Source organism: Myodes glareolus, chromosome 12 (genome assembly GCF_982192425.1).
Source record: "Myodes glareolus chromosome 12, mMyoGla1.1, whole genome shotgun sequence".
NCBI lineage: Eukaryota > Metazoa > Chordata > Mammalia > Rodentia > Cricetidae > Myodes > Myodes glareolus.
This window is the reverse complement of record NC_142037.1, coordinates 44,887,615-44,915,567: the sequence shown is the minus strand read 5'-3', so window position 1 is coordinate 44,915,567 and position 27,953 is coordinate 44,887,615. Positions and strand designations below refer to the sequence as shown.

Genomic DNA, 27,953 nt, shown 5'->3' with positions numbered 1-27,953 from the left:
GTGAGAAGCACCGTCGCACCGTCGTCTTACCTGTGCAGTAAACATCAGGCGGCCAACAGGGTCCAATTACCAGTGGTGACTCTAGTAGAACAGGACGGATAGAGCTGCCCAGTGCAGCCGAGGAGGAACGGCTTGCTTACTACTGACATAAAGGAAGCAAGCACTGTCTCCAGAAACTGCGTTGGATCAGGATATGGAGTGTTTAGTAATTGTGACATTTTAGTTTTGAATTCCACAGTGAGTGAGTGAGTGTGTGTGTGTGTGTGTGTGTGTGTGTGTGTGTGTGTGTGAGGGAGAGGGAGAGAGAGACAGACAGACAGACAGAGACAGAGAGAGAAGGAGAAAGAGGAGGAAGAAGAGGAAGAGGAGGAGAAAGAGGAGGTAGCAAGTAAAAGGGAGGGGGGAGGAGAAGGAGGAGAGAGCAAGTAAAAGGAAGGGTCTTAATGATAACACACTCCCTTTCTGAGCAAACCTTATTGCTCTGTGTCCGGTGTTTGTCAATTAAAACCGGTAAGACACAGAATTTGTGAAGCCTGGCTATCAAATGCTTCCACTAAGGGGACTAAGCAGCACTGGCACCTGAAGAAGAAGAAATGAAGAACATGAAATCCTGGTCACGCTGCCCTCAGGCAGAAGATATTCAATTTTTCAAGCTTAATCTTTAAGGTAGTTGCTTTCCTTTATCTTTAAGGTGGTTTCCAAGCAAAAGGTGAGCCGTATAGTTCTACCCATGCTCACACACCCACAGAGACCAATAATTTGTACTGGGTTCTAGAAACAAGATCAAAGAGATTAGTCATCAGGATTCTATCCTAGGAAGGATGAAGCAAAGGGCTCCTTGGAGAACACCTACTTTGAGGGCTTCATATAAGCAAGGGTTAAACCATGAAGTGAGAGAATGGCCGTTCCAGAAGGAGTATGTCAGGAAAGGGCAGACACACTGATGCCACATGGGACAAACTGGAAACGGAACACTTCGGTAGGGAATGTGAAGGTGGAAAACCAGTCAGAAGCTCCTTACACTCGATACCAAGTGGGAACCAATCCGATTCTAGGTAAGGAGATGGCTGGTTAGGTTTTCATGTCAGGTGAAGCTTTCCTGAGAACCTAAGGCATTCCAGAGGCCAAAGGGCAGCTTAGCAAGGAGCACAGGCCATAATAAAGCTGTCCCCTACAAGACACTTGCTTCCTTTTTAAAGTTCTACCAGATGGAAGTAGATGAAAACAGAAAAATTTCAACCAGATTGAAGTACAACCTTTAGACGAAAAGAGAGGTGGGTGGCTTAGTTTTTACAGAAGAGGGACCATTGTTATAAAATGTCACCGCATACAAAGGACATCAACACTTAAAAAAACATGACTTTGTACTAATCCTCCATGGCCTTCAAACAGGCCAATCCCAAACTACACATACAGCTGACTTTTGTTATGTTCAATTTTGATGGACACTCATCAGTATGTGCATACTTGTGTTGGTGATGGATGCCTTAATATTTTAGACACTTATTTCTCAGAAGTGGTGTAAACCATTACTTCTAGAACATTGTAGGCTGGTTCCCAAGGTCCTAAGGTGACCCAGAACCAAACGGTGGCTTAATTCAGTCTTAGATGTGCTAGGTGTCAACAGGCACAAAGGAAATAGAGAAAAGGTCTCACTTCTGCATCAGTGTGGTCATATTAACTTACATCACTGAAGCAGACCAGATTGCATTGCGGCCAGTCTAGATCTGATCCCTACATCTCTACTACCACCTCAAATAATTCCAACATTGAAAAGATACACTAAAATTATTCAATCCACTCAACCATTTATTTTACATCAGATTTTATTACAGTGAAATACGATCTCCATCTTACAAACACAAATGCTTTGAGGGGCTTGTTTCTGGATGAGCTGGCTGTATCGATTAGCTCAACAGTGTGTACTTTATAGAAATGACCATACTTTTAAAGCTAACTGATTCATTATGGGGTAGGGAGGAACTGACAAAGCCTACATGCATTGCTAGTTCAATGGTATATCACAAACATGAAAGTGCAAATATGAGCAATGACACCAGCTTTAGCAAAAAGAAAAAAAAAGAAAGAAAATCACAAACACTTTATAATACATAGTGTTTCTGTTACGAAAGAAAGCTGAACTCCTTTTAAACAGTGCGTCTGTGTATGTGTGTGTATAAATATATATACATATATACTCCTGCTCATATTCTACATGAATATGTATTTCATTTTGAAAAAAGATCCAGAATTAAATTTATAAAACAAGTTAGTTTTAACTAACTGGAGGAATCACCATAGATTATTTAAACTGTTTATATTCAAATGTATTTAATTCAGTTTTTAGATATTTAATGTGTGAAAATATATACATATGTATATATTAAATATAGATATGTCCATGATAATCTAAGCTTAGCAAATAGTTAACACTATTTTCTAAGACATTTATGTCACCAAACTCTTTTCACATCTTAGTTGTTTATATATAAAAATACAGGAGTCAGTCCCTAGTATGGTGCGGTATGTTACCACCAAAAAGACAATGATTAGTATTAGGACTGGAAATAATAAACCTACACTATGCTAAAGTGCTCCTTTCTTAACCTTCTCTTCTGATTCCTAACAACTCGTTTGGAACACCAGAAAACTGCCACACACACACACACACACACACACACACACACACACACACACACACCTTTTTAATCCTCTACTGTAGATAGCAGCAGAACTTATAAAAGCAACAAAACACTCTGGAAGAAATGCCTGTATGTACCTTTAAAAATGACTTCATGTGTGCAGATGTATTTGCAATTATTTTACTTTTTTGAGATGTGACTACTTTGGCTTCCTATCCTTTGGCATTCCAAGGAGTGGATCATTTCCTAGCAAAGAATTTTCTTTTCAAAGGCCTACCTTTAATTAGCCTACACTATTGCCTATCTTTTTATAATGAGTTTGACTTATACTGACACGAGTCCAAAAACCTGGAACAACTAGTCAAGCATGAAATTTCTCTTAGCAGATTCCAGAAACCAGGCATGGTGCAATGTCTGTAAACACAGCACTGAGAAGCCAAGGCAGAAAGATTGCTAAAAGTTTGAGTCCAGCCTGTCCTAAAGACCCTATCTCAAAATAAACAAACCAACATATACCTATTACTAAGTATAAAAGTAATAAAAAACAACCAATTTTTTTTAAAAAAAAGGATCTCCGTAAGTATACGCTACTACACTTCTCTCGGCCTATTCAAACAGCATTCACACCTTAGTCATTCTGTGCCTATGCACAGCACACAGGCAATAAAAGACAGTGCCTCATTATGACTCGAGCATGGTCCTCTGTTGTTCTCCGCTCCATTTAAACACAAGGTAGTGACAGACCTGTGTCTTGCCCAAATCCCTGTCTTCAATGCTTCACCATGACTGCAATGGCAGGTTTCCTTTCATGTGCACTGCCAGACTCTGACTCAATAACTTCATTTGAAGATCCCCAAGGTTCAAAATAACCATTGAGCAACTCTCCTTTACCTTACAAAAACAAAATCTTCAGTATCATTGGGAATTGAACCCAAGCCCTCAAACACACTAGGAAAGTGCTCTACCAATAGTCTATATGCTCGGCTGTCTTATTTTTTAAGGTAAATGAGTGTTTCCTTGCATGTATGTATGTATGTATACTGTGTGCATGCCTGGTAACCTGGGAGGCCAGAAGAGGTAGTTGTTAGTCACTGTGTAGATGCTGGGAATTGAACCCAGGTCCTCTTCAAGAGTGCTCTAAACTCCATGAGCATCTTTTTAGCCCCCAGCCCTGCCATTTAATTTCTATTGGTGGATAGGAACTGAGATGCCTAAGAGGCCCGGAGGGTGTTTACTTTCCCCTTCACTAAGTGCTCTGAATCACCCTCCCAAGGCCGACTGCTTCAAAACCAGCACTCACTACACCCGACCTAGTAACTCAAGCCTTCAAGATAAAACAAAGTCTACATTCAAAACTGAAACAACTGCTCCCCCATGAGCTTTCCAGGTAAAGTTTATCCTAAATATTATACAAAGCACCTTCCCAATGCCATAATTCCGGCTGCCTGATATTTCAAGAAACTGTGATGTCACTAGATTAGTTAAGATTCAGAAACCACTATTAAAAAAAAAAAAAGGCAATGAGAACACTTGCTTATAGATTGCCCCCGCCCCTGCCAAAGCTTTGGACCAGACAGTATTTAAGACCCATTCTAGCTCTAGACTTCCCATCCGTTTTCCTTTTGTCTCCCCATCTTGACAGGCAGGAATGCAAATATATGGTTGAGGGAATGAGAGATTTCAAACTACCTTTAGTCTTAGCAGATGGCCCATAAAAATCTGTTCTGCACATCTGGTTTTAAGAAAACCATTAAATATAAAACCCTACACCACATTTATCCTTAAGTTCCTGTTCACAACCAGTCATTCTGTGTAATCCAATCTCATCTCCATATTTATTCTGCTGTAAATGTACTTTATTCTAAAACAACTGCTTTGGTAAGCAAAGATTACAATAATGTGATATTACTTGCAATTTGGAATGTAAGGAAGAAAAGGCAGAAATAATGAGTACTAAATTGAGAATTTTCTGAAAATACACAACAATGTAAATTAATTCACATCTATACCATCAGGGTATCCACAGTAAAAAGTATGCTATGATTCCTGATACATGTACAAATTCTAATTTCTGTTCCATCTGTTGTATGCTAACATTTACTGTCATTTCAACCAATTTTTGGAAAAAAACACGGACGTGTGTGTGTGTGTGTGTGTGTGTGTAAGCGCATGCGCATGTGCATGTGTAACATGGAATCTAGGGGCCTCATTCTCTGGATCTGCCCACTGTCCCATTGCATAGTTGCCTCAGCATGTGGCAAAAGCATCAGGCTCTAGGACCTGTGCTGCAATGCCAGACATCATGTAACCCAGGCCAGCTTTGAAATCCTAGATCCTCTGCAATCCCTGAACTCAGAAGCCAGGCAGGAGAGTTGCCTCAAGTTGTAGGATAGTTTTGGACCAACTATGTCAACACCAGGATAGCCTGCTCTACACACAAGACCCTGAATGGAAGAGGAAGGGGAGAGACCACATCTACACTAGCAGCACACACTCTACCACAAAGCTCCACCTCCAGCATCCAACCTGTTCATCTTTGCCACCATTTTGGGTGTATAAATTATGCCTTCAGCCGATTTCTTTTCTGTCTTTAATTATGTGTGAATTTGAACATATTTTCACATTCCAAATCCTTTGTGTGCTGCCCCCCACTCAGTTTAACACTGCTTCACACAAATATATTTTCTAGTTTATCATTTTAGACAAATGTATTTTAGAAGGATTTAGAGCAAAAGATAGTGTCTAAATAACCCAAGGCTTATCAGAAAATTCAGAACACCATTGTACTTTAATTCCCTAAGCTCTGAGAGAGAAAAGGGGGAAGGGACAGCATGCTTCAGATGTGGCAATAGCAACTCTTGGAAGGTAGAGGAGGAGGACTAGAGTCCAAGGTGACAATGTATGAGGCCAATTTAAGACACTAAAAGAAGCAAAACTTGAGAAATAAACAGGAAAGTCTAAAAAGACAAAGCAATTAATAGGTACACTGAGAGAGTAGACAACAAATCATTCAGAACTGTGGAAATTTACAGGCTTCCATGATCTGAAAAGGGAAACACGCAGTACTCTGGAATGGGCACTTTTGGGCAAACCTGACCCATTTCTCAAAACTCCTTTGACAGATAAATCTATGTATTTAGATATATTTTATAATGCTTTTAGTCATACATTAGGAAGTCAATTTACTTCAGCAAAATCCTGAACAATGTGAAGCAAATGTAGTTAATGGATAAGCATCTCTATATAATATAGCTTTAGAAATAATGCAAAAATACCAACTATAAAAACTCTTAAAGTTGAATGGTAAAACTGATTTATATTTACAAAATATTAGTTATAATTTCTAAGACCCTAGATATTATTTAATAAGAAAATTAAGACATAAAGGGTTAAAAGAGGGTGGCTCTGGCGTTAAGAGCACTTGCTGCTTTCGCAGAGTCCAGGTTTGACCAGCAGCCACATGGAGGCTCTAGCACAAGTGTCTGTAAGTCTATTTCCAGAAACTCTTACACCCTTCTTCTGGCCTCTGTGTCACTGGGTGTGCACACTCATACACACACACACTACACACACCTTCATGAAAACATACATACACATAAAATAAAAACAGAATTTGGGGGACAAAAAAGGCTAAACTCCTGGAAATTAGAAAGACAGAGATTTGGACTTTGGATTCTTGAACAGTGTCCTGGCTTATTAAATTGCTTCTGTAGCAGATCCCCCTGGCACTCGGGATCAATACTGAGAAAAATTTAACGTCCAGAGCACAACCCAAAGGAGAGACCATGGAACTTCACTCTAGCAAAGTCACTTTCACCTTGTCCTTTGCCCTCAAGAACGAGGCGGTAGCCTGCAGCTTTATGTGGGCAAAGGACACACCTGCGCAATAAGCCAGATACGACGGTGTGAACCTTGATGCCAGTAGCCAGCATTTAGCGCACAGGCAGCCTCGCCTATGTTCCTGTTCCTGTGTGCTTCCACAGCCATTATCAAAGGGTCTGGAACCTGCTCACTGCAACTGTCTGAAATCTAACACATACTATTGAGGGCTGAAAGGAAGAAGCCCAATTCCTATGCCTCCTACAGATAAATAAAATGCTTACCAACATGTCTGTCATTCACTTCCTCATCAGCTCTGAGGAGACAAGAGAATGCCTGGCCACAAAAATGCCTGCCACACCTAGAACATACACCTACCACTACACTGTAAAGGTTGACAAAATGATGCCCAATCTGCAGGTCACCTATGGTGAATGAATACATTTTTTGATTTCAAAACTTTTATGTCCAAAATTCAACCATTTTGTAACCTTTTCCTGGATGTTAGCCTTCTCTCAGTTATATTATAAACTCTGAAATTGATGATGTCTTTTAATTTTTATTATCCTCAAAGAATCTATAGATTTCAGGCACAAATACTAACCACATGCATATTAATTTATACTCAAAGTAGCAAAACACCAAAGTACTAAAGCAGAAGCCATGGCGGCAGAGCAGAAGCAGTGCAGCTGTGGTCGGGGCCACTCTCGGCCTCCGCTCCAGATCACCTTCGGGACGGTTAAATCTCCGTGGTAGTAAACTCCAGAATATACACTTTATTTTGGAATTTGGAAGGGAGAACCAAAATCTGGGTGCAATTACAAATAATTCTCATAAAAACCGTATGAGGAAATTCTCTGCAGTAATTTTTCTATGTTCTCAGTAAAAACTTAAGAGAAAGGTAAATAAACCAACCTTCATAGAAAGATTATATTTATAACTCATTCAAAAGCAGCTCTTAAAAGTAAATACAACACTGAAGTTGAAAAATGTATGCCCACAAAAAGTCGCCAGGTCTAATAAATTATTAACAGAACACTGCATCAAAAATAAGGCAATTACCCAAGATGTTATTAAAGATTTCTCCGCTCCCCATAAGTAGACAGAGCATCTATCTAGGAACAAATGACATTTCATTCAGTTTTAGGATGGGTGAAATCCTTATGGACAGAAGTGATAAGATGTGATCATCACTCTTTAGAATACTTGCAGGAAAATCATTTCTAAACCACAAAGAGACAAAGAGGTTTAATCTTTCAAAAAGATATTGTTCAAAATTCAAGAGTGTGCTAAAGCACTCAATGGGCACTCGTGAACAACACAATGCTGTAATAGCAAACTGATTTATTTAGTACTGTTTCCATTCCATATCATCAGGGGGGTTGATTTCAACTTTTCTTTTACCTACATCAGACCAGTTGGTGCTCAAGACTGTACCACCAGACTCCATCTGCAATTAAAAAAAAAAAAAGAAAAGGTTCACTCCTGCATTATGTATCAAAATTCAATAGTTTCCTGAATGGACCAAACACCTGACAAAAGACAAATCTAGAGTAATTGGGAGATCCTGTGCATACACTGCCATACTAAGGGTCATGTATTCTGCTAATTAGTAGAGGCATGGCATGGAAAAACTCACCTTCAAACGAAAATAAAATTCCTTCCCCTCAAAATGACATAATCTTTTTTTTTTTTTTTTTTTTTTTTTTTTTTTGGTGAAGACAGTAAAAGCCAGGCAAAATATACTTTCTACACCAGTTAAACAGAATTTTAAGGATCCCTATTTAATGCTCTCTCTTAGTCAAACACATCCTATTGTACTCTGGATTTTTCCTTTTTTAAGTAAGGAACACACAACAGAGGTACACAAGTCAATATCCTGTGAACTGGGTGTCTACTATAAGGTAATAAATACACAACCCACCAACAATTCTAGCATATGAAGAATCATACACTTCACAAAAATGTTTTGGTCTGCAATGAATTGCTCATACAATAGTGGTGGTCATAAGATTATGACACAGCCAAAGAATTTTGACTGCCTAGTGGTATTGTAACCATTAATAATATACACAATACAACATACAACTCTAGTTCACACTTACTGAGCTGCAAGTCATATAAAAGGACAATTCTTACAATTATATAATACTTGACAACAATTATTAGTTTGACTAGTTTACTAAACTATATTTTTATTGTAATTTTAGAATATACATATAAGTACATACATACATACATACATACACACACACACACACACACACACAAAATAGAATTTCCATATATTTGTTGTAATAAAAGACCCACTGATGGATCACAGCAGAGTATGATGTGAATTCCTAAAACATGCAATCTTTTAATTGGCTATATTACTAACAAGCACAGGAAGTTGTATACCCTTTGGAACTGCAACCTCAAGATAATATACATATAAATACATATATGTATATTCTAAAATTACAATAAAAATCTAGTATATTTCAGAATATACAAATTAATATATGTGCATATTTTACTGCAAAGGAATATTTTATGCTACACTTGGCAGCAGCGTCAAACATCTATCTCTTGTTGATATCGAGAAGTCCTGTCACGCTACTGGTAAAGGTCAAAAGGACAGTACATGCCTGATTGGTATAAACACATGCAAAGGTGTTACCTAATAACGAAAATCACCCAACAGATTTTTCGTAGCCAAGCGTTATGCAATACAGAACATTATTAAAAACTTGGACTGGAGAGGTAGCTCGCTCATCTGTTAAAGGCTAAGGGTCACACTTCTAAAGAAATAGAACTTTCACGCATTTGTTGTGACTCACTAACATGGATTCCAGCAGAGTGTGGTGTGAATTCCTGAAACCTGCAATCTTTTAATCGCCTGTGTTACTCACACACACAGGAAGTTGTGTGCCCTTTGGAACTGGAGCCCCAAGATAACTAATGCCTTCTGCAAATTCCTTTGAGTTCCGTTGCATGGACTGCTATGATATTCCCCAGTCTACATCGTTACTTACCTTCCTAACGTGAATGTCAGCACCTCTTGGTGGTCTTGGCCTCTTATTTTTAAATTACATTTAGTTAGTGTATGTGCATGTACATATGTTTATAGGCACGGGCATGCCATGGTACACATGTGGAGGCCAGACGACAATTCGTGGAAGTCAGATCTCTTCCTCCACTGCTGGCGACCCAGGAACTGAGCTCAGATGATCATGTCTGGCAGCAAGCAGCCAGCCTGGTCAGCTAACTTGCCAGCCAACTAACTTGTTTTTTTGTTTTTGAATTTTCTAGACAGGGTTTCTCTGTAACAGCCTTACCTGTCCTGGAACTCTCTCTGTAGACCAGGCTGGCCTCAAGCTCAGAGATCCACCAGCCTCTGCCTCCCGAGTGCTGGGATTGAAGGTGTGCACCACCAGCTCAATCAGCCAACTTTCTTAAGACTCATAATTACCAAGTTGTACTCCCATAATCAATCTTCTATATAACTACTATTAATACACAATGCACTTTTGCAGTTTAAGAACTGCTTCCTTTTTTCTTTTGTTTTTGAGACAGTCTTGCTCTGTAGCTCAGACTAACCTTGAACTCACAACCCAACTGTCTCAGCATCCAAGTGCTAGTATTACCATCATATCCACTTAAGAATTCACCTCAAGTCTCCTTCTTCTTATTGACTAGAACTAAAGAAGAGAGTCCTTCAAAGACATGGATTATATTTTACCAACAAAGACCCTTGGTAACCACAGAGGGCTCTGGCACAGCATTCCTCCACACACAAGTCTCTGCAGATGCTACGAATCTCTAATATAAAATGGCACAGAAATTTTATATAACCTAGGCACACTTTTCCAATACACTACCAATTATCTCTAGAGTGCCTGCAATATCCAATACTGTGTAATATCAGGCAGCTATCATATAGTACTGCTTGTGGAATAACAAGGAAAAAGCCCATATAATAGGTACTCAAAACAAACAACTCTTCCTGCTAATCACAAGTTAGCTGAACCACAGATGTGGGACCCGGGTAAAGGCAGTGCTTATGTTGTAGTCCTAATCATGGTGGCTTGGCACATGGCAGGCTTCAAATAAAATGAGTAAATTAAATGTGACAAGCCTGTAAAACCAGCTACTCCTAAGAGGACTCTCAGTTATAAAACTCACATAAGTGACTAGTTTTTAATCTGGTCATATTCACTGACCACAATTTCCCTTCTCTCTGTAAAGAAGGTAAAATACTGTGCTATTATTTATATCTCCTCATTATTTCCTATGTTGGTCTTATATAATTATACTGAACAACCATAAAGGACACTATGTTCTGTCTTCCTCCAGAGACAGAAGCAAGCTCCACATTTAAGGTCAATGTTGCCACACAGATGGCTTACTTTATGAATATCTATATATCACTCATTTTAACTGTCAATTTTCTGTATGAAAATGGATACAGATCTGTAATGTATCTTTGACCTGACATCTGTTCTCTCTAGCACACGTTTGGATTTCAATAGCAAGAGTGAGCTTCTTGCCTGGAAAGATTTGTGTAGACACTATTTTTCCTTGTAAAACTTATGATTGTATCTTTAATAAAAATAATGGCTGGGTAGGGTGGCACAGAGGTACTTGGGAGCTAGAGAAAGGAGACTGAGGAGTTCATAGCCATGCAGCAAATCTAAGACCAGCCTGGACTACAGAAGAGTTCAGTTGTCAGCACACACAAGACAGCTGGCAAGTGCCTGTAATTCTAGTTCCAGCGGCTCCAACATCCTCTTCTGACCTCTGATGTGGGATTCCCCTCTGTATGCTGTGCATGTCTTGTTACCAATGGTTAATAAAGAAGCTGCTTTAGCCTATGGTAGGGCAGAATATAGGTAGGTGGGAAAATTCAACTGAATGCAGGGAGAAAGGAGTCAGGCAGACGCCATGTAGCTGCTGATGGAAGCCAGCCGCCAAGGCAACAAGACATGTAGAAAACGAGGTAATGCCAAGTACACGTGACAATACACAGACTAATAAACCTCCACAGGCATGAGGAGCACATACATACATACATACATAACAAGCACACGTACTTTAAGTCTACATAAATAAACAATTTATACAGTTTTGCAGCAGTGAATTGTCAATAGAACCTCAGACTCAGGTAATATTTAATCTACTCTAGCAAAAGCCTGATTTTCTTAATCAATTGAGAAATTAAGTCATTGAACAATAAATAGAAACTTTCTACCAGCTCAATATTGTTCTGGGACTTTCCCTTCTATGTTCATTTTAAAGAAGAAAAAAATGTATGTATGATTCTACAAGACAAAAAGTAGGAGTTCATTGAGTAGTTGTGACAAATTCAACTAAAAACTAAGTTCCTATTAATGGTGGCAATCTTAGAATTTCTTAGCCTTCTAACTCCTAAACTCACAAATGTTTGTCTCTTCTGTAAGTTTTGGACTTCTCCAACCACTACTCTAAGTCTGAAGAAATAATCTTCAGGAAAAGTCTACCCAAAAACTCTCCTAGCTATCCAGGTCATGCAGTGTGGGCTCAAATTCACTATTCAGTCTTACTTTAAGTGTACAAAATTTACTGTCATAATTAAAAAAAATATCTGAAATATTAAAAAACTTCATCTTCTTACAAATGATTTGTTCATGGCGCGTTTCACTTCATCAGAGCCATCTGAGTAGATCTGCTGGAACAACTTGTTTAAAGCCGCATCGCCCTCCAGCTTCTCGTTCTTCTCTTCCTCTTTGATCTCACCCACCAGTTTATCCCAGTTCCTGCTGTAATGAGATGACGACGGGTACAGGTTCCTCACGTCTACAAAGTGAAAAGGACAGAAGTGATTCATCTGCACGTTTGATTATGTCAAGAAGCATGCAAATACTGTGACCACAGTGAGCGTACAGAACATCTTAGCGAGTAGTCTGGGTCACTGAATTTCAAGTTTGCAGCAGAGTCTCTTTGTTATGTACATCAATAATTAGATCTACATTTCAAAAACTGAATCAGTTAGCATACTGCAAAATTTCAGGCTTCCTCTGAGCAAAGTAATTCATTGAAGCATATGCTTTTGATATAATATACAAAATTAGATGAAAACATTCTGTAAGTTAATCAAAGGGGAACTGGGTTAAGTATACGGAATTTCTTACATGGAAAGTAAAGTTACTCAAGAAGCTGAAGTTAGAAGATCACAATTTAGACACCAGACTGGACTACATATTGTTATGGTTAAAGTCAGACTATGAGAACTGCCTCAAGAAAAAAGAAAATAATAGAAAAGGAAAATTAAAGTTAAAGGATGGTTGGGAGCCTAATAACTCAAGTTCAAATCACCAGAACCTCAGAGAAGTTGAAAGAATGAACCCACACTGCTGCCCCAGGCCCTGGCATGCACAGCCCTCCCCCAAAGTTATATTATTACTAATTTTTAGAAAATAAGCAAAAGTTTGACAGAAGTATGGGGCCCGAAGACATGGCTCAGGTTCCTGAACGGGATCAGCACTCTACATCCAGCACATCCAGGGCAGCTCAAAACCATTCATGAACTCTAGTTTCAAAGCTCACTTCTGACCTGTGGCATCACACAGATATCACAATGGGTACACCTGTGAGCAAAACACTCATATACATCCAATAAAATAAGCACATCTTTTTAAAAAGGCAGTACAAATATTTATAAAACACAAGTGTGTACTCACATGCACACACTTTTTAGGATGCTTCATTAGAGTCAATGGCAGAATGCTTGCCTCCCATGTTCAAGGCTTTTAAATCAGTTCCAAATACTACCAAAAAGCATACCTCACTTTTAAATGTCTAAAGCTTTTAAAATGTTTTTATTTTATGTGTGTACCTAAGGGTTATATATATGCACTCTATGTATTCAAATGCTTTATAGCAAGAAGGTGTCACGTCCTCTAGAACTGGAGTTACAGGTAGTTGTGAGCTGCCTATGTGAGTGCTGGGCACCAAACCCAAGTCTTCTATGAGAACAGACAGTGTGCTAAACCACTGAACCATCTTTCCAGGCCATCCCTCAAATATTAATATTGGAAGTAGAGCTTCTCTATGAGATACTTAGCTATCTTTCAATGCTATGAAAATAAAACCAACTGTCAAATAGTGAGTTAATGCTCCATCTCCTACCCCTACACACACACACACACACACACACGCACACACACACACACACACGTTGGATTACTTCAGTAGAAAATATTAAGTAACTCCATGGGGCTGGAGAGATGGCTCATCAGCACTGGAGAGATGGCTGCTCTTCCAGAGGACCCAGGTTCAATTCCCAGTACCCACTGGGCAGTTCACAACAGTCTAACTCCAGTTCTGGGGGATCTTACACGCTCACACAGACATAATTCAGGCAAACATCAAAGCACATAAAATGAGAAGAAATTAAGAAGAAAATATTAAGTAGCTCCTGAATGTTGAAAATAGTCCACTTACCCATATCTTAATACACAATCTGAAAATAACAACACATAAACTTTTCTATATAATATAGAAAGCAACAGAACCTGTGTATCTCTGTGGATACAGTAGTTTTGCATACAAAAACTACTGGCACAGCAACTCAAGGGATGCTGTAAGACCAAGGAAATAAAGATCTTGGCACAGAAATAAATGGAAAACAGACAAACAGAATTACCCAGCAGGTCTAAGAACAGCTATGTTTACCATCTAAGTAAACTTTAGTAACGGCTAGAAATGTAATCCACATACATGAATCAACAGCTTTAGCACTAGGTTATTAAAAGGAACTGAGATAATTTTATTTGAAAAATTATATTTATTGGGGACTGGAGAGATGGCTCAGCAGTTAACGGCACTTATTGCTATTGCAAAAGACCTGGGTTTAGTTTCCAGCACACACGTGGCAGCTTACAACTGTCCTAACTCCAGTTCCAGGAGATAACAGTACTCTCTTCTGACTTCCACATGTACCAGAGACACACATGGTACATATAAATACTTGCAACAAAACCTCATAAAACAAAAAAAATCTTTTTAAAAATTAGATTTACTTATTTAAATGGATATGGTGGTCCTTAAAATTAAACTTGTGTCATTAGGCTTGGCAACAAGCACCTTCTCCTGCTGACCCATCTCACTAGCCCCTGAGCACATAGAGACTGAACTGACAACCAAGGAGCCTGCATAGGACTGACCTAGGCACACTCTGCATGTATGTAACAGTTGTGTAACTTGGTCCTCTTGTGGGACCCCTAGCAGTGGGAAGGTGCTCACTCTGACTCTTTCACTGGCTTTCAGAACTTTACTCCTCATATTGGATCACCTTTCCCAGTCTCAATACATGAGGAAGTGCTTAGTCATATTGCAACTTGATGTCCATGCTTTGCTGATACTCATGGGAGACCTGTCCTTGCCTAAGCAAAAATGGAGGGGAAGTGGATTGGGGGTGGGAACAGAGAGAGGTGGGAGGGGGGAACTGTGAGCAGAGGACGGAGGGGGACTGCAGTCAGGATGTAAAACACATTTATTAAATCGACACAGAATTTACAAAGAACTCTTTCCCATTCACACACTGAAGATTTTTTATCTTAATAATGGATGTAAAAAGGAAGAAAGTGGCAAGGGGTAGAATTTGTATTATCAGAAATAAATTGCTTAGTTTTCTGAAGGACAATGAAAAATAAGTGACAAGAACATATATATGTGTGTGTGTGTGTGTGTGTGTGTGTGTATACACATACATATACATACATACAAATACACATTTATATGTATGTATATATATAGCTTAAATATATATATTAACTTAACATAGCAAGAAAGAATAGTATCTCAACATGAAGTCAACTGGAAAATACATTATGATCCTTTTATATAAAAATCGTAAAATCTGGGTAAGGATTTTACACCTCAATGCAGACTAATCCTACTTCAAGTAGTCAATAAACAGCAACTATAGGGGCTAATACAGCTTACAGTTCTTAAAAACAAGAGAGGAAGATGATGTTTCTGATTTCTTTCCCAGCCCATTTATCATTTGTATATAGGAAAGCTACTGATATTTGAGTTAATCTTATATCCTGTCACACTGTTAAAGGTTTTTCATGTGCAAGAGTTTCCTGGAAGAATTTCTGGGCTCACTTATGTATATTATCGTATCATCTACAAATAGCAACTTCTTCCTTTTCAATTTGTATCCCCTTGATCTCCTTTAGTTATCTTATTGCTCTAGCTAGAACTTTAAGTGCAATACTGAATAAATATGGAGAGTGAACAGCCTTGTCTTGCTCCTAATTTTAATAGAACTGCTTTGAGTTTCTCTTCATTTATTCTGCTGTTAGCTGTAGGCTTGTTTTATATTGCCTTTATTATGTTTATATAATGTTCCTTGTACCCCTGATCTCTCATGAAGCTTTTCAGCATTTAATGAGATGATCATGGTTTTTTTCTTCCAGTATGTTTATATAGTGGTTTACACTGACAAATTTTCCTATGTTGAACCAGCCCTGCATTTCTTTGATGAAGCCTACTTGATCATGGTGGATGATTTTATGATGTGTTCTTGGATTCAGTTTGTCAGTATTTTATTGAGTATTTGCATCAGTGTTCATAAGAAACATCACCCTTTACAATAACCAGAAATAGTATAAAATATCTTGGGCTAACTCTAAACAAACAAGTGAAAGGCCTGGATGACAAGAACTTTAAGTCTTTGAAGAAAGAAACTGAAGTAGATAACAGAAAATGGAAAGATCTACCATGCCCTTGGGTAGGTAGAATTAACATAGAAAATAAGCAATCTTACCAAAAGCAATCCACAGGTCCAGAGAAGCTAAGTAACAAGGAAGACCCTAAGAGGGACACAAAGATCACCCTGGGAAGGGAAAATAGATGAGATCTCCTGGGTAAACTTGGGAGCACGGGGCGAGGAGGTGGGCGCTGAGAGGAGGGGATGAGGGAACATGAGGGATCGGGATGGCTGAGCTGGGGGAAGGACAGACAGGGAAAGCAATGAAAGAGATACCTTGAGAGAGGCCATTGTGGGATCAGGGACAAAACTGGTACCATGGAAACTCCCAGAAATTTACAAGGATGACCCCAGCTGAGACTCCTAGCAACGTGGAGAGGGGGCTGAACCGGCCTCCCTGTCATCAGACTGGTGACACCCTAATCGTCACCATAGAACCTTCATCCATCCACAGTCAAGCACTGGGCCAAACTCCTGGAGTCCAGTTGAAGAGTAAGGCGGGGATGGGGGGGGGGGTGCCAAGATCATGATGGGGAAACCCTCAGAGACAGCTAAAGAGAGTTAAAGGACTCTGGACAGCCGGGAAACCTGCATGGGACCGAGTTAGGCCCTCTGAATGACAAATGTGAGCAACAGTGTTGTAGCCTGGTCTGTTTGAGGGACCAGGATTTATCCCTGGTGCATGAACTGACTTTTTGGAGCCCATTCCCTATGGTGGGATGCCTTGCTCAGCCTTGATGGGGGGAAGAGGGCTTGGTCCTGCCTCAACTTGGTGTGTCAGGCTTTGTTGACTCCCCATGGGAGGCCTTACTCACTCTGAGGACTGGATGGTATGGAAAGGAGGGGTGCAACAAGGAGGGGACAGAGGGGGAGGAGGGAAGAAGCGGGATAAAGGAACGGAGGGGGAAGTGGGGGGCAGCAGGAACTGGTATATAAAATGAGTAAAATTTAAAGTAAAAAAAAAAAAGAGGCTTATTCCAAGTTTCCATGTCACACTGCAGTGACACTAATCTAAATGTTTCTTCTCCAGCGATGTCTTTCTACAGCCCTTTCCTAAAAAAACAATTGAGAAACTACTAAACAAACATTCATTCTGTTTCCTGTGCCTTCATCTCACCAGTAAATAATAAATAAGCACAGCTTATTTACCCATCCTTCACCAAAACAAATCCTAGGGAGACATGGTATAGTTTCACTCAGGGTGTGTGTGTGACTGTATTGCTTTAAACATCATATATGTTTAAAACATATATTTAAACATTCTAAATGTTGCTTCCCTCTACTGGAAATGCTGTTTCTGCACATTTCACTGGTAGCCAAAGAAAACAAAGAACCATATAACACAGTTAAGGAGCCGGGAACATGGATTTAATTAATTCTAATGCTGACTCCCAGGAAGAATAGGAATGAAGTTTTAATCTCTACTCTACAGATAAGAACGCTGGCCCAGTTAGGTTAAGTGACTTGCCCTTATCTACAGTTTCCAGCTTGCAGTACACGGGATCTGACAAGCATATTAATTTCTCACAAAACACACAGGACAGAAGGGAAAGCATCGTGAATTTCTAAGGGATTACATTTAGAAAAATCTTACACACACACTCATACATGATATTTAATCTCAGAACAACTTGAATAATTAGAGATGGTGTGTGAACTGTGCGTAATCGAAGTTCCTTGTTCACTACTTTATTAGACAACTGTGACAGCAGAGATCATCTCCACTGTTGGTGAACGTGTCCCATGGGAAGTAGCAACAGTTACCACACCCATACTCTGAAGCCCTGCATCTTAGTGCTCCACAAATCCTAGATGATCCAAGCCTATAAAATGAAAGAAATAACACTGGGTGCCTATTATGTGAGTGCTGTGTTTATTACACAGTTGTTCACTATATAAACCTTGGTCCCAGACATCTGGAAGTCAATCCCAAGAGACCAGACGGCCTTTGAAGTAGCAACAAGAAATCATCTGCCACTGTCTCTCCTGGTTTTACTATCTTTGCTACTGATTAGTTAAAAGTCTATCACTGAGGGGGAAGAAACACTTTTATTCTTGCAACTTCTATACACACATGTAATTAATTCACCCACACACACACACACACACACACACACACACAGAGACACACATTCATGTACATGGGATCTGTTAATAACTGATCTCCTAAAAGCTGTTACAAGCTAATGTGTTTTCTACTATAAAAGGGGTAAAAATATGAAAATAGCTGAGACGCATTGTTGGCTTATTTCGGCCATCAGATCAGAGTATTAAAAAGAAACAAAATTAAACAAAAAGAAATATCTCCCTATTCAGTAATGAGGCAATTAGACTAAGATACAATCTTAGGCTGAAGTTCTAAGAGGGTTCCCCAGATTAATTATTCTCCTAGTTAAAGATGCTTATCTGCTGGTTATATATGCTTAGAACAGACTTCTACACATAAGGGCAATTCAAAATCAACCCGAGTTGTCTTCTCTAGGCATTCCTTGACTGGTTTGTGTCCATCTCTGTATTTGCAACAGAAATGGTCCAAATGTCCTGCTCTGTGAAGTTCTGAAAATCTACGAAATCAAAGGTGAGAAATCAGTTGGAGAAAACAGAAAGGAATAAAGGCGGAATAGGGAAGGAAGAGATACTCTGTAGCAGACTACCTCCCCGTGTGGTAGGCTGCCCACAGAGTCACAGACTAACAGTGAACAACACCAAGTCTTCTGGGGCTTTGACACCACTTGTTTGTGTTCAAGCTTCAGAAATTAGAATAACTTTTTTCATAAATAAACAAGTAGGGAGAATGTTCATTATTATTTAATTTCAACTACACAATGCACTTAAGCCTCAGCAACAGGAAAACACAAACCTGCTGTGAACTGCTTTGTTGTAGGCTCATCCCCGTGCCCCTCCAGCTTTTCCCATCTCACAGCCTCTGGCTTTTTCATTTTAATTTCAATCTGAAGGAAACACAAATAAAACCCATTACTCAATGTAACATACATAAAAGAGTAAAAATGCAATTTTCTTAAGTCATCAAACTTTCATAAGAATTAATAGTGTCTTTGACAGTTTACCTAAATTATACAAAGTTAAATCAGAAGAATTATGAAACATTTATTTTGTTTCTACTCTTAACATTTTACCCTTCAAAACACAGCACACATATCATATAAGCTACAATTAAGTCTTGAAATTCATGTCAATGAGAGGACCCAGTGGGTAAAGGTGTTTGCTGCTAAGCCTGATAGTCCATGGAATCCACATACATGAGGAGAGAATGATTTCCAAGGTTGTCCTCTGACCTCCATATGCATGTGTATACAATGTGCTTGCTCTCTCTAAATAGATTTTTTGGAAGGGTCTTGAAGTCTAAATGCTTTATTATTCTTCTACAAAAGAAGTAAAGAGGAATGATTCTGCCATTCAAGGCACATTTGACGATAGCAAGAGACACTGATCTTTGCTCTAAGGTTGGTAAATGGAAAAGACACAGACACCTAATGAGAATAAACTCAGGAATTCTAACAACCCCTTGCAATAGATTCTCACAGAGCAAATGTCAGCAATGACCTCTGAGATCACCCAGCTCTCAACTCTACATTAACACACACATCTGGTTCATTTGCTTCAGAGGAACTTATGCCATTGTATAAATTAATAAAACCAATTGTATTATTATACAACAATTATACAATTGTATAGCAATTGTATAATCTCCTATGGTTGGGACAAGAAAAGGTTCAGATTTTAGACTTTTTTAAAAAAATAGTTTTTGCTTTTAAATAATGTCTGGGGTTAGGGCAAAAGCTAAAACAGATTCATTTATGTTCAGATAATAATTTCAGACACACAGCTTGAGGATCATTCTATATAATATAAAATACCTTTAGGGTGCATACATTTAAAAAAAATTACTTTTATTTCTTAGCTTTGTGTGTGCATGCACAACCATGTGTGTGTGCAGTGCCTGCAGGACAGAAAAAGAGAGCCTGGTTCTCCAGAGCTAAGGTTACAACAAGTTCTGAGCAGCCTGGTAGGGGTGCTGGGTACCGCACACAGGCACAGAGGCTAAGAGTACTGGTTGCCCTCTTCTCTAATCAAGGTTGGCCTTACTCCTTACATCCTCATCTCCTGACAGACTAGACTCTTCCTGAGGAGACATAAACAGGCATCTACTAACCTCAACAGGGCACTGTTGAGAGTAAATACCATTTATTTAGTACTCACTACGTGTTTAGTGCTTTACATACACCAACTTACTTAACAGAACCACCTAAGATTATTATCCACATTTTATATTTGCATGCCGTGTGTGTGTGCGTGTATGAGTGTGCACGCACGCATGCGCAAAGATAACATCAAGTGTCTTTTCTATCACTTTCCACCTTTTATTTGGAGGTGGGGTCTCCCACTGAACTCAAAGCACAGCATTTTAGCTACTATGACATTTTGCTCTGGGGATTCCCTACCTCCATCTCCTGGATGCTGAGAATCACAGGCAGCCACCACACCCACCTGATTTTATGTAGGTTCTAGAAATCTGGGCCTCACATTTGTGTGGCAAGCTCTTTACTCACTGAACCATGTTCCTAGCGCACTGCCTCCCTCTGCTGTTCGAAAAGGGAAATGATCAAAAATTTCAGTTTATTTCTGTAAAGATACAGGCATGTAAAGATACATACACCACCGTGACAGCAAACAACCATTTAGTGTAGATTTGGGGAAAGTGTCTGAAGTCCACGAGCTCGTTTTCTTTCTCTGTAAAACTAAGACTGAAACATTTACTGAATCAACTCCACAAGGTTTACATCTGACTCCAATGCAGATTCTTCCATCACACAAGTGTCACTGATCACTATGTAATAAGGGAACTACCAAATTCAGCAAATAGAGGGAGCATACTCATACTAAAAAAATAGTTTACCTGAAACACAAGCTGCATTTATAAGTCAAATATGTGAAATACAAGTTCTTAAGTCATTCGTCTCTTCATTCTTACTCAAATTACGTCAAATAGACATGCAGTAAGAATCTCACGGGCTGGGAATAGACCTAAGTATAGTGTTTGTGAGTTTAAACAAGGCGCTATATTCAATGCCTAGAAAAGCGGGGGGCACAACAACAAAGAACAATACTTGAATTTCAGGCCACGGCAGGAGAACGACACTTTGAATTCAGTCTTGGACTTAAAAACCAAAACAACTAAAATATGATTAATAAATACACAATGCAAACTCATCATCTCCTCACCTGCCTCTCATAATCTCCCCAGTTTTGTGACTGACAACTCAAAGTTCTATTATTGAACAAATTTAACTCTATGTGGGTGGCAGCAGTAGAAATACTGGCCAACCCTCCTCTTGGTGTTGTCCCACAGCGCACTCTGTCATGTAGCAGCCTCGCGATTCATCAACTTTGTTTCTGATAAGCAAGATGTTTCTTTCTTCTTTTTTTTTCTTTTTTCTTTTGGTTTTTTGAGATAGGATTTCTCTGTAGCTTTGGAGCCTGTCCTGGAACTAGCTCTTGTAGAGGAGACTGACCTTGAACTCACAGAGACTCACCTGCTTCTACCTCCGAATGCTGGGATTAAATGCGTGCGTCACCACCATCCAGCACCAAATGTTTCTTGAAGGACAAATATTTCCCTTCCTTTTGGATCACACAAGTCACACATTTTATTGTATTTTTCTTCTTTTTCTTTTCTGTTTTTTAAGTGAGGGTCTCACTCTACCTAACCCATGCAGATCTGAAAATCACTCTGTAGCCCAGGCTTGCCTTAAACTCACATCAATCCTCTCACCCTAGCCTCCTGGATGTTGGGATTACAGGTATGTACTACCATACCCTGCAATTTTTATTTTCAATTTTACATTCTCTACTAAGTTACACTACTACACTCCTCTTTGAAATATATAATAGTCTAAAAACTAATTTCATTGTGTAATCTTACTTTTTAAAATGACCAGGAATTTAAACTATATAATCAAATTATAATTCAAATATATTCATCATTTTCACTTAATAAGATAACCTAAATTCAGCTTAATAAAATTTAAGGGGCTGGAAAGACGGCTCGGAGGTTAAGAGCACTGGCTGCTCTTCCAGAGGTCCTGAGTTCAGTTCCCAGCAACCATATGGTGGCTCACAACCATCTGTAATCCAACCTGGTTCTGTATGCAGACAGAACACTTTATAAATAATAAATAAATAAATTTTTTAAAAAACAAAAAAATTTAAAAACTGCAGATTCATCCTTACAGCACTGTTATAAACTGTATGAGACTGAATGTGTTTACATCAAAACAGAGCACACTGACAAACATATAAGTAGCAAATCTTAAGAGGCTGGTTAGAGTGGAGAGATGGTTCAGTGGCAATAAGTATAAATTGTTCTTGCAGAACGTCCCAGCGCCCACACTAGGCGGCTCACAATAACTCCAGTTCCAAGGGGATCCAATGCCTCTGGTCTCTTTAGGCACCTGCACTCATGTGTATGCACCCCAACACAAATACACTCAAATGCATGCACCCCAACACAAATACACACACTTACACGATTTTTTAAATAAAATTTTAAGGTGTTTGTTCTGCATGCATGAGGGCACAAGCTTAGATTCCCATCAGACACAGACAATGCTACTGTGTCGTTTGCCCTTAGTCTTAGGGCAGAAACAGGCAGATTCTGGAGGCTCACTGGTCTGCCAAGCTAAATAAAACCAAGGGAGCTGCAGTATAGTCATAGACCCTATTATAAAAAATAAGGTGAAGAGCAATAGAAAAATGTAATTAAAAAAATCTTTGTTCTTATTTACTTATCCCTTTTAACTTAATGTGTGTCTTAAAAGGAGCTACAAGGTTCACGATGTAGACTTGTGGGAGAGTACTTGCCGAGCACACACAAAGCCCTGGGTTTGACCTCTAACACACTGGGAGTCGGGACTACAAGCCTACTGCAGACACTACTATTTTAGGTTACAGTTTCCAACTTGCTTACCTTTGTTGAAAGCACTTTAAATGTGCTCTGCTCCGGTACTATAGGGTGAAGCAACCTCAGCTTCAAATTGTAGTCTTCTCCAGAGGGGAGTTTCACCAACGCAGATAACTAATGAAAACAAAGTTGGCATCACACTTTGTAAATGTACACAAAAGGTTATGTATTTAATATAAATATAAATTTCAGCAATGTTACAGATTAAGTGTTTCACACAGAAAGATTTTTTTCTTTAGTGTGCATGAGCTTGTTTTTTTGTGTGTACCCTTCTATACGTGCCAAATCATGACTGCAGAGGTCAGGTGACAAGTTTCAGGAGTCTACCTTCGCCTTCCACCATGTGGATCACCAGGATCAAACTCAGATTGTCAGACTTGCTAAGAGCAGCCTTTGCCCACTAAGGTGTCTGGAATGTCAGATTTAGGTACTTCAAAGTGTTGTTTTTTTGTCCACATGGCATCTTTCATTTGTATTCTCATATACAGAACCAAATGGCAGAAAAGATTACATAGTATTAATTACAGATCTAATTACCCAACATTTAAATCACGAAAACATACTACATAACAAAGTAATATAACATACAGTATTTAAAATTTTGCATGCCTGTGCAAACTGTTACTTCTACCACACTACTGCTCTTAAATATCTATCACGAGAAAGGAAAGTTATTAAATCATATTCATTTAATATAGCTAATAATTTTAAGACATGTACAAACCCCATACAACTAAACTTTTTTGTGTGATGGTGATGGATGGGTGGGTGGGTGCTGGTGATAAATTAAACCTTTTTAAAGTAACATATACCAGTAAATTTAACCAAAGTATGGATCTTAATTATGTCGACCCAATTCTGCTTTACCCTGCAAATCTAGCAGAGAATGCACACAGAAGCCAGCGATAGTGGTATAAATTCACCATGTACTAAGTGCACAATAACATAAACTTTAGTGTCAGAGGCAGGAGGATTACAACAGATTCCAGACAAGCTATGTCTACATAGTTAAAATTTTAAAAAATTTCAAATGAGCTGGGCAGTGGTAACCCACACTTTTAATCCCAGCACTTGGTAGGCAGAGGCAGGTGGATCTCCGTGAGTTCCAGGCCAGTCTGGTCTACAAATGAGTTCCCAGTTAGCTAGAGCTGTTACACAGAGAAGCAGCTTCCAACTTTATTTAACATTTCTCATATTATCTCAAGAAGAAATGGAATATATCTAATAAACTGGTAAAACTGTTCTGTAAAACACTAAACTTATATATAGTATTTACCCTCTATATAGTTCAAAGACTAATTACCTCTTTTTCTGAAAATTCCACATTTACATCATTCTTCTGAATATTCTTGATCATAAGTGTAATGATTACTTGAGATTCCGTTTGATACCAGTCATACCTATTTAAAGGAACATATTCATATAATTTCTGGTTTTCTTAAAGCTGTTTGTCAAATTAATAGACTAATAAGTAACAAGAGCTCCACCTTGAGGAAGACAATAGCAAAGCAGCTGTAAACAACTTCAGGAAGAGAGGGAGGCGGAAGACAGGCTGGCACAAACCTCTCATTTCCTAATACTGAAATTCTAACAGCTGCCTGTACTGTCATTTCCAGCTAATGCTAACTAACTTAAAAAAACAGATTAAGAATGCTAGCTCATGAAAATGAAGCAATCAGCAGCATTGATACAGCGGTCACAGGTCAACCTGGGTCAATACTCTAAGATCTGTTCACTGAAGATGGGAGCAAATACAAGGAGGAGAAAGAAATGAGTACAAAATACACAGATTCCCCCATAGTGCCATCAAATTATACACCTTTTTCTTTAACTCAAGGTTTGAGGGAAGACCAGTGTGTCCTCCCATAGCAAAAGCTCTGGAAATGTGGATGTTCACACTTTTGAACCAGACTAGACTTTCATCTCCCAGAGGGCAAAACTGTTTATCCTGCACTCTCATATTTCTAAGAACAGGGGAAAGGGCCTGCCTCACAGTAGACTTATAACTGGTTTGGAACTGCCACATCAGCTACTCAGATTAAAATAAAGCATCTTGATTCAAGAAATGAACTTCAAGGGTCCCAGCACACAGACACCTCACAACTCAGTGATGGTGCAAAGCTCTACAGCAAACCATCACGTGTTCCTGTTAGCGTCTTAAGAATACAAGAGCAGGAAGTGGGATTGGTATGCAAAGTAAAAAGAGGGTTTGTTGTCTTTTAAAAAAAAAAAATAAGGGCTGGAGAGATGGCTCAGAGGTTAAGAGCACTGGCAGCTCTTCCAGAGGTCATGAGTTCAATTCCCAGCAACCACATGGTGGCTCTCAACCATCTGTAGTGAGATCTGGCGCCCTCCTCTGGCGTGTGGGCATACACGAACGCAGAATGTTGTATACATAATAAATAAATAAATCTAAAAAAAAAAATAAATAAAAAAATAAAAAAAAAATAAGTGGGGGGAAAAGGAATACAAGTTATTTAACCAGGGCTGGCTCACAGAGACTGAACCTGCATGAGGCTGACAAAGGCCCTCTGCATATATGTGACAGTTGGGGAACTTGGTCTTCTTGTGGGACTCCTAACACGGGAGCAGGGCTGTCTGACTCTTTTGCCAGCTTTTAGGACCCCTTTCCTCATGTTGGGTTGCCTCCTCAGCCTTAATATGACTAAGTGGAGGCACCTAGTCATATTGCAGCTAAATATGTCACATGTGGTTGATATCCATGGGAGGAGTGGGTGGGTGGGCATGAAGAAGCAGAGGGAAGGTGGTGGGGGGTGTGGGATGGGAGGGCTGAGGGAAGAGGAGGGAGGTGAAACTGCAGTCAGTATGTAAAAAATAATTAATTAATAAAAATACTTTCCCAACAAAAAATTAAGTACAAGTTGTTATGTGACTAGCGAATAATTTATTATGTTGAATGCATGTATGCATGTGGCTGAGTGTACAAGTGTACGTGTGTGTTGCCAGTGGTTGGGTGACTTCCTCAATTATTTCCTACCTTATTTTATGAAACGGGTTTCTCACTGAACCTGGAGCTCACTAAATAGCTAGGCAAGCTGGCTGGCCAGTGAGCTCCAGGGATCATCCTGTCTCCATCTACCCAGCACTAGGACTACAGACGTATGCTGCCATGACCAGTCTTTTTGTTTGTTTGTTGTTGTGTTTCTATGTAGGTGACGGGGATCCAAATGCAAGTGCTCAAGCTTGCAGGGCAAGCTCTTTACTAAGCCAAAGTCAAAGTCTTGCTACTCACCATTGTGACTGCAGAACTAACTTTGAACTCAGGTAGAACATTCCTATGAAAAACTTACCCAAGTAAGAGGACAAGAGCCTTATATTTGTCCTGCCTCTTATAGTGTAAACAACAACTCACCTACATGGTGCTTGCCTAGAATGCATGAAGCCTTTATTAGTTCAATCTCCAGCACCTCTCTCACATAAGCGCGCGCGCGCGCACACACACACACACACACACACACACACACACACACAGGCATTTGATAGCAAATTACAATTCTGGGTAGCCTACCACTTCTTTACATATTTAACAGTATCAACTTAACTGGAAATAGCTCTCCTAATACAGAGAAAGGCAACATAATATGCAAGCAAGTTTAGAGATGAGAGTTATTTGAATTTATTTAAATGTTAATACTAATTAGTAGACAACCTTAAAATACAATTCTTCATACAGACATTAACAATTAAAAAACATTTAAAATGACACAGTGTGACTCTGCCTTCTGTGGAGACTGAGTTTTTTTCTCTTTAAGCACATTACCAGGTACTGTTTTATTTAAAAAAAAAAATACTTACTTGATTTTTGACTGAGTTCTCTGAGATGCAGACTGATTTTGACAAGGTGAAAGAGAAAGATTTTACACATTAGTTTAGCAATTATACTAAAAATTCATACATTATTAATTCACATAGCCCAGTGGCTCTTTAATATGGAAAAAGTACAGTGTGTGATCTTGGCAGGGTGCTTGGATGGCCTGCCTCATGCAGTGAGATCCTGCCACAACAAACAGTAAAAACTTTCTACAAGAATGACTGGGAAAACTGCATTTGTGTAGTATTTCCAGTCATAAGATACAGAACTCAAAACTGAGCAGGCTAGCATTTTGAAGACCATTTTTAGCCTGATGTGGTAGCAGCACACACCTGTAATCCCAGCACCTGGGAGAAAGGGACGGGAGAAGCAGGAGATCAAGGTCATCCCCAGTGACAAAACAAGTTCAAAACCAGCACAGGCTAATGAAGACTTCATCTCAAGAAAGATAAATCATTTTTAAGAGACCATATAACTTCAGCCTTAATTACAAAATCAAATGACGCTCTAGAAACAGTAAAGGACCATCTCAATGGTTAGCTTCAGAAGAATATTTTACTCTATTTAGGATATCTCTGCAATACCCAGACCATTAGAAATAATTCCTCTCACTTCAGGCAAGTCTCATTCATAGACTAGGCTGGCTGATCTCTTTCCTGATCCTCCTGCCTCCACTCCCAGCCATCGAAATGAGAATTATCCAATCCATACCACTAATAAACTATATGCTCAATAGTTAAGGCTATGTAAAGTAAAGATGATGCCTGGGGTCATGGGAGACCTCTGAATTGTCCCGAAATGAGAAGAGAAGCAACCAAAGAAGTAAGTCAAGCAATTCAAGAGGTATGACGCCAACTCGGCATTCCAGGCAGCGCACAGAAAACAGGTGCAAACACTAACTAGAACAATTACTATTTAGCCTGGAACCAGGACAAACGC

At 39.2% G+C, this 27,953-nt stretch overlaps 1 protein-coding gene across 1 annotated transcript in view; it reads right to left on the bottom strand.

The window, feature by feature from the left end:
- Positions 1 to 7,788: 7,788 nt before the first annotated feature.
- Positions 7,789 to 27,953, bottom strand: part of Sugt1 (SGT1 assembly cochaperone of MIS12 kinetochore complex) — a 37,070-nt gene continuing 16,905 nt past the window's right edge. Inside the window, exons 8-13 of the mRNA XM_048421822.3 lie at positions 26,999 to 27,030; positions 24,486 to 24,582; positions 23,189 to 23,296; positions 19,061 to 19,151; positions 12,097 to 12,278; positions 7,789 to 7,911 (exon numbers count right to left, since the gene is read on the bottom strand). Coding sequence (XP_048277779.3) covers positions 7,810 to 7,911; positions 12,097 to 12,278; positions 19,061 to 19,151; positions 23,189 to 23,296; positions 24,486 to 24,582; positions 26,999 to 27,030 — 612 coding nt within the window. The 3' untranslated portion in view covers positions 7,789 to 7,809. The remainder of the gene's footprint in view (positions 7,912 to 12,096; positions 12,279 to 19,060; positions 19,152 to 23,188; positions 23,297 to 24,485; positions 24,583 to 26,998; positions 27,031 to 27,953) is intronic.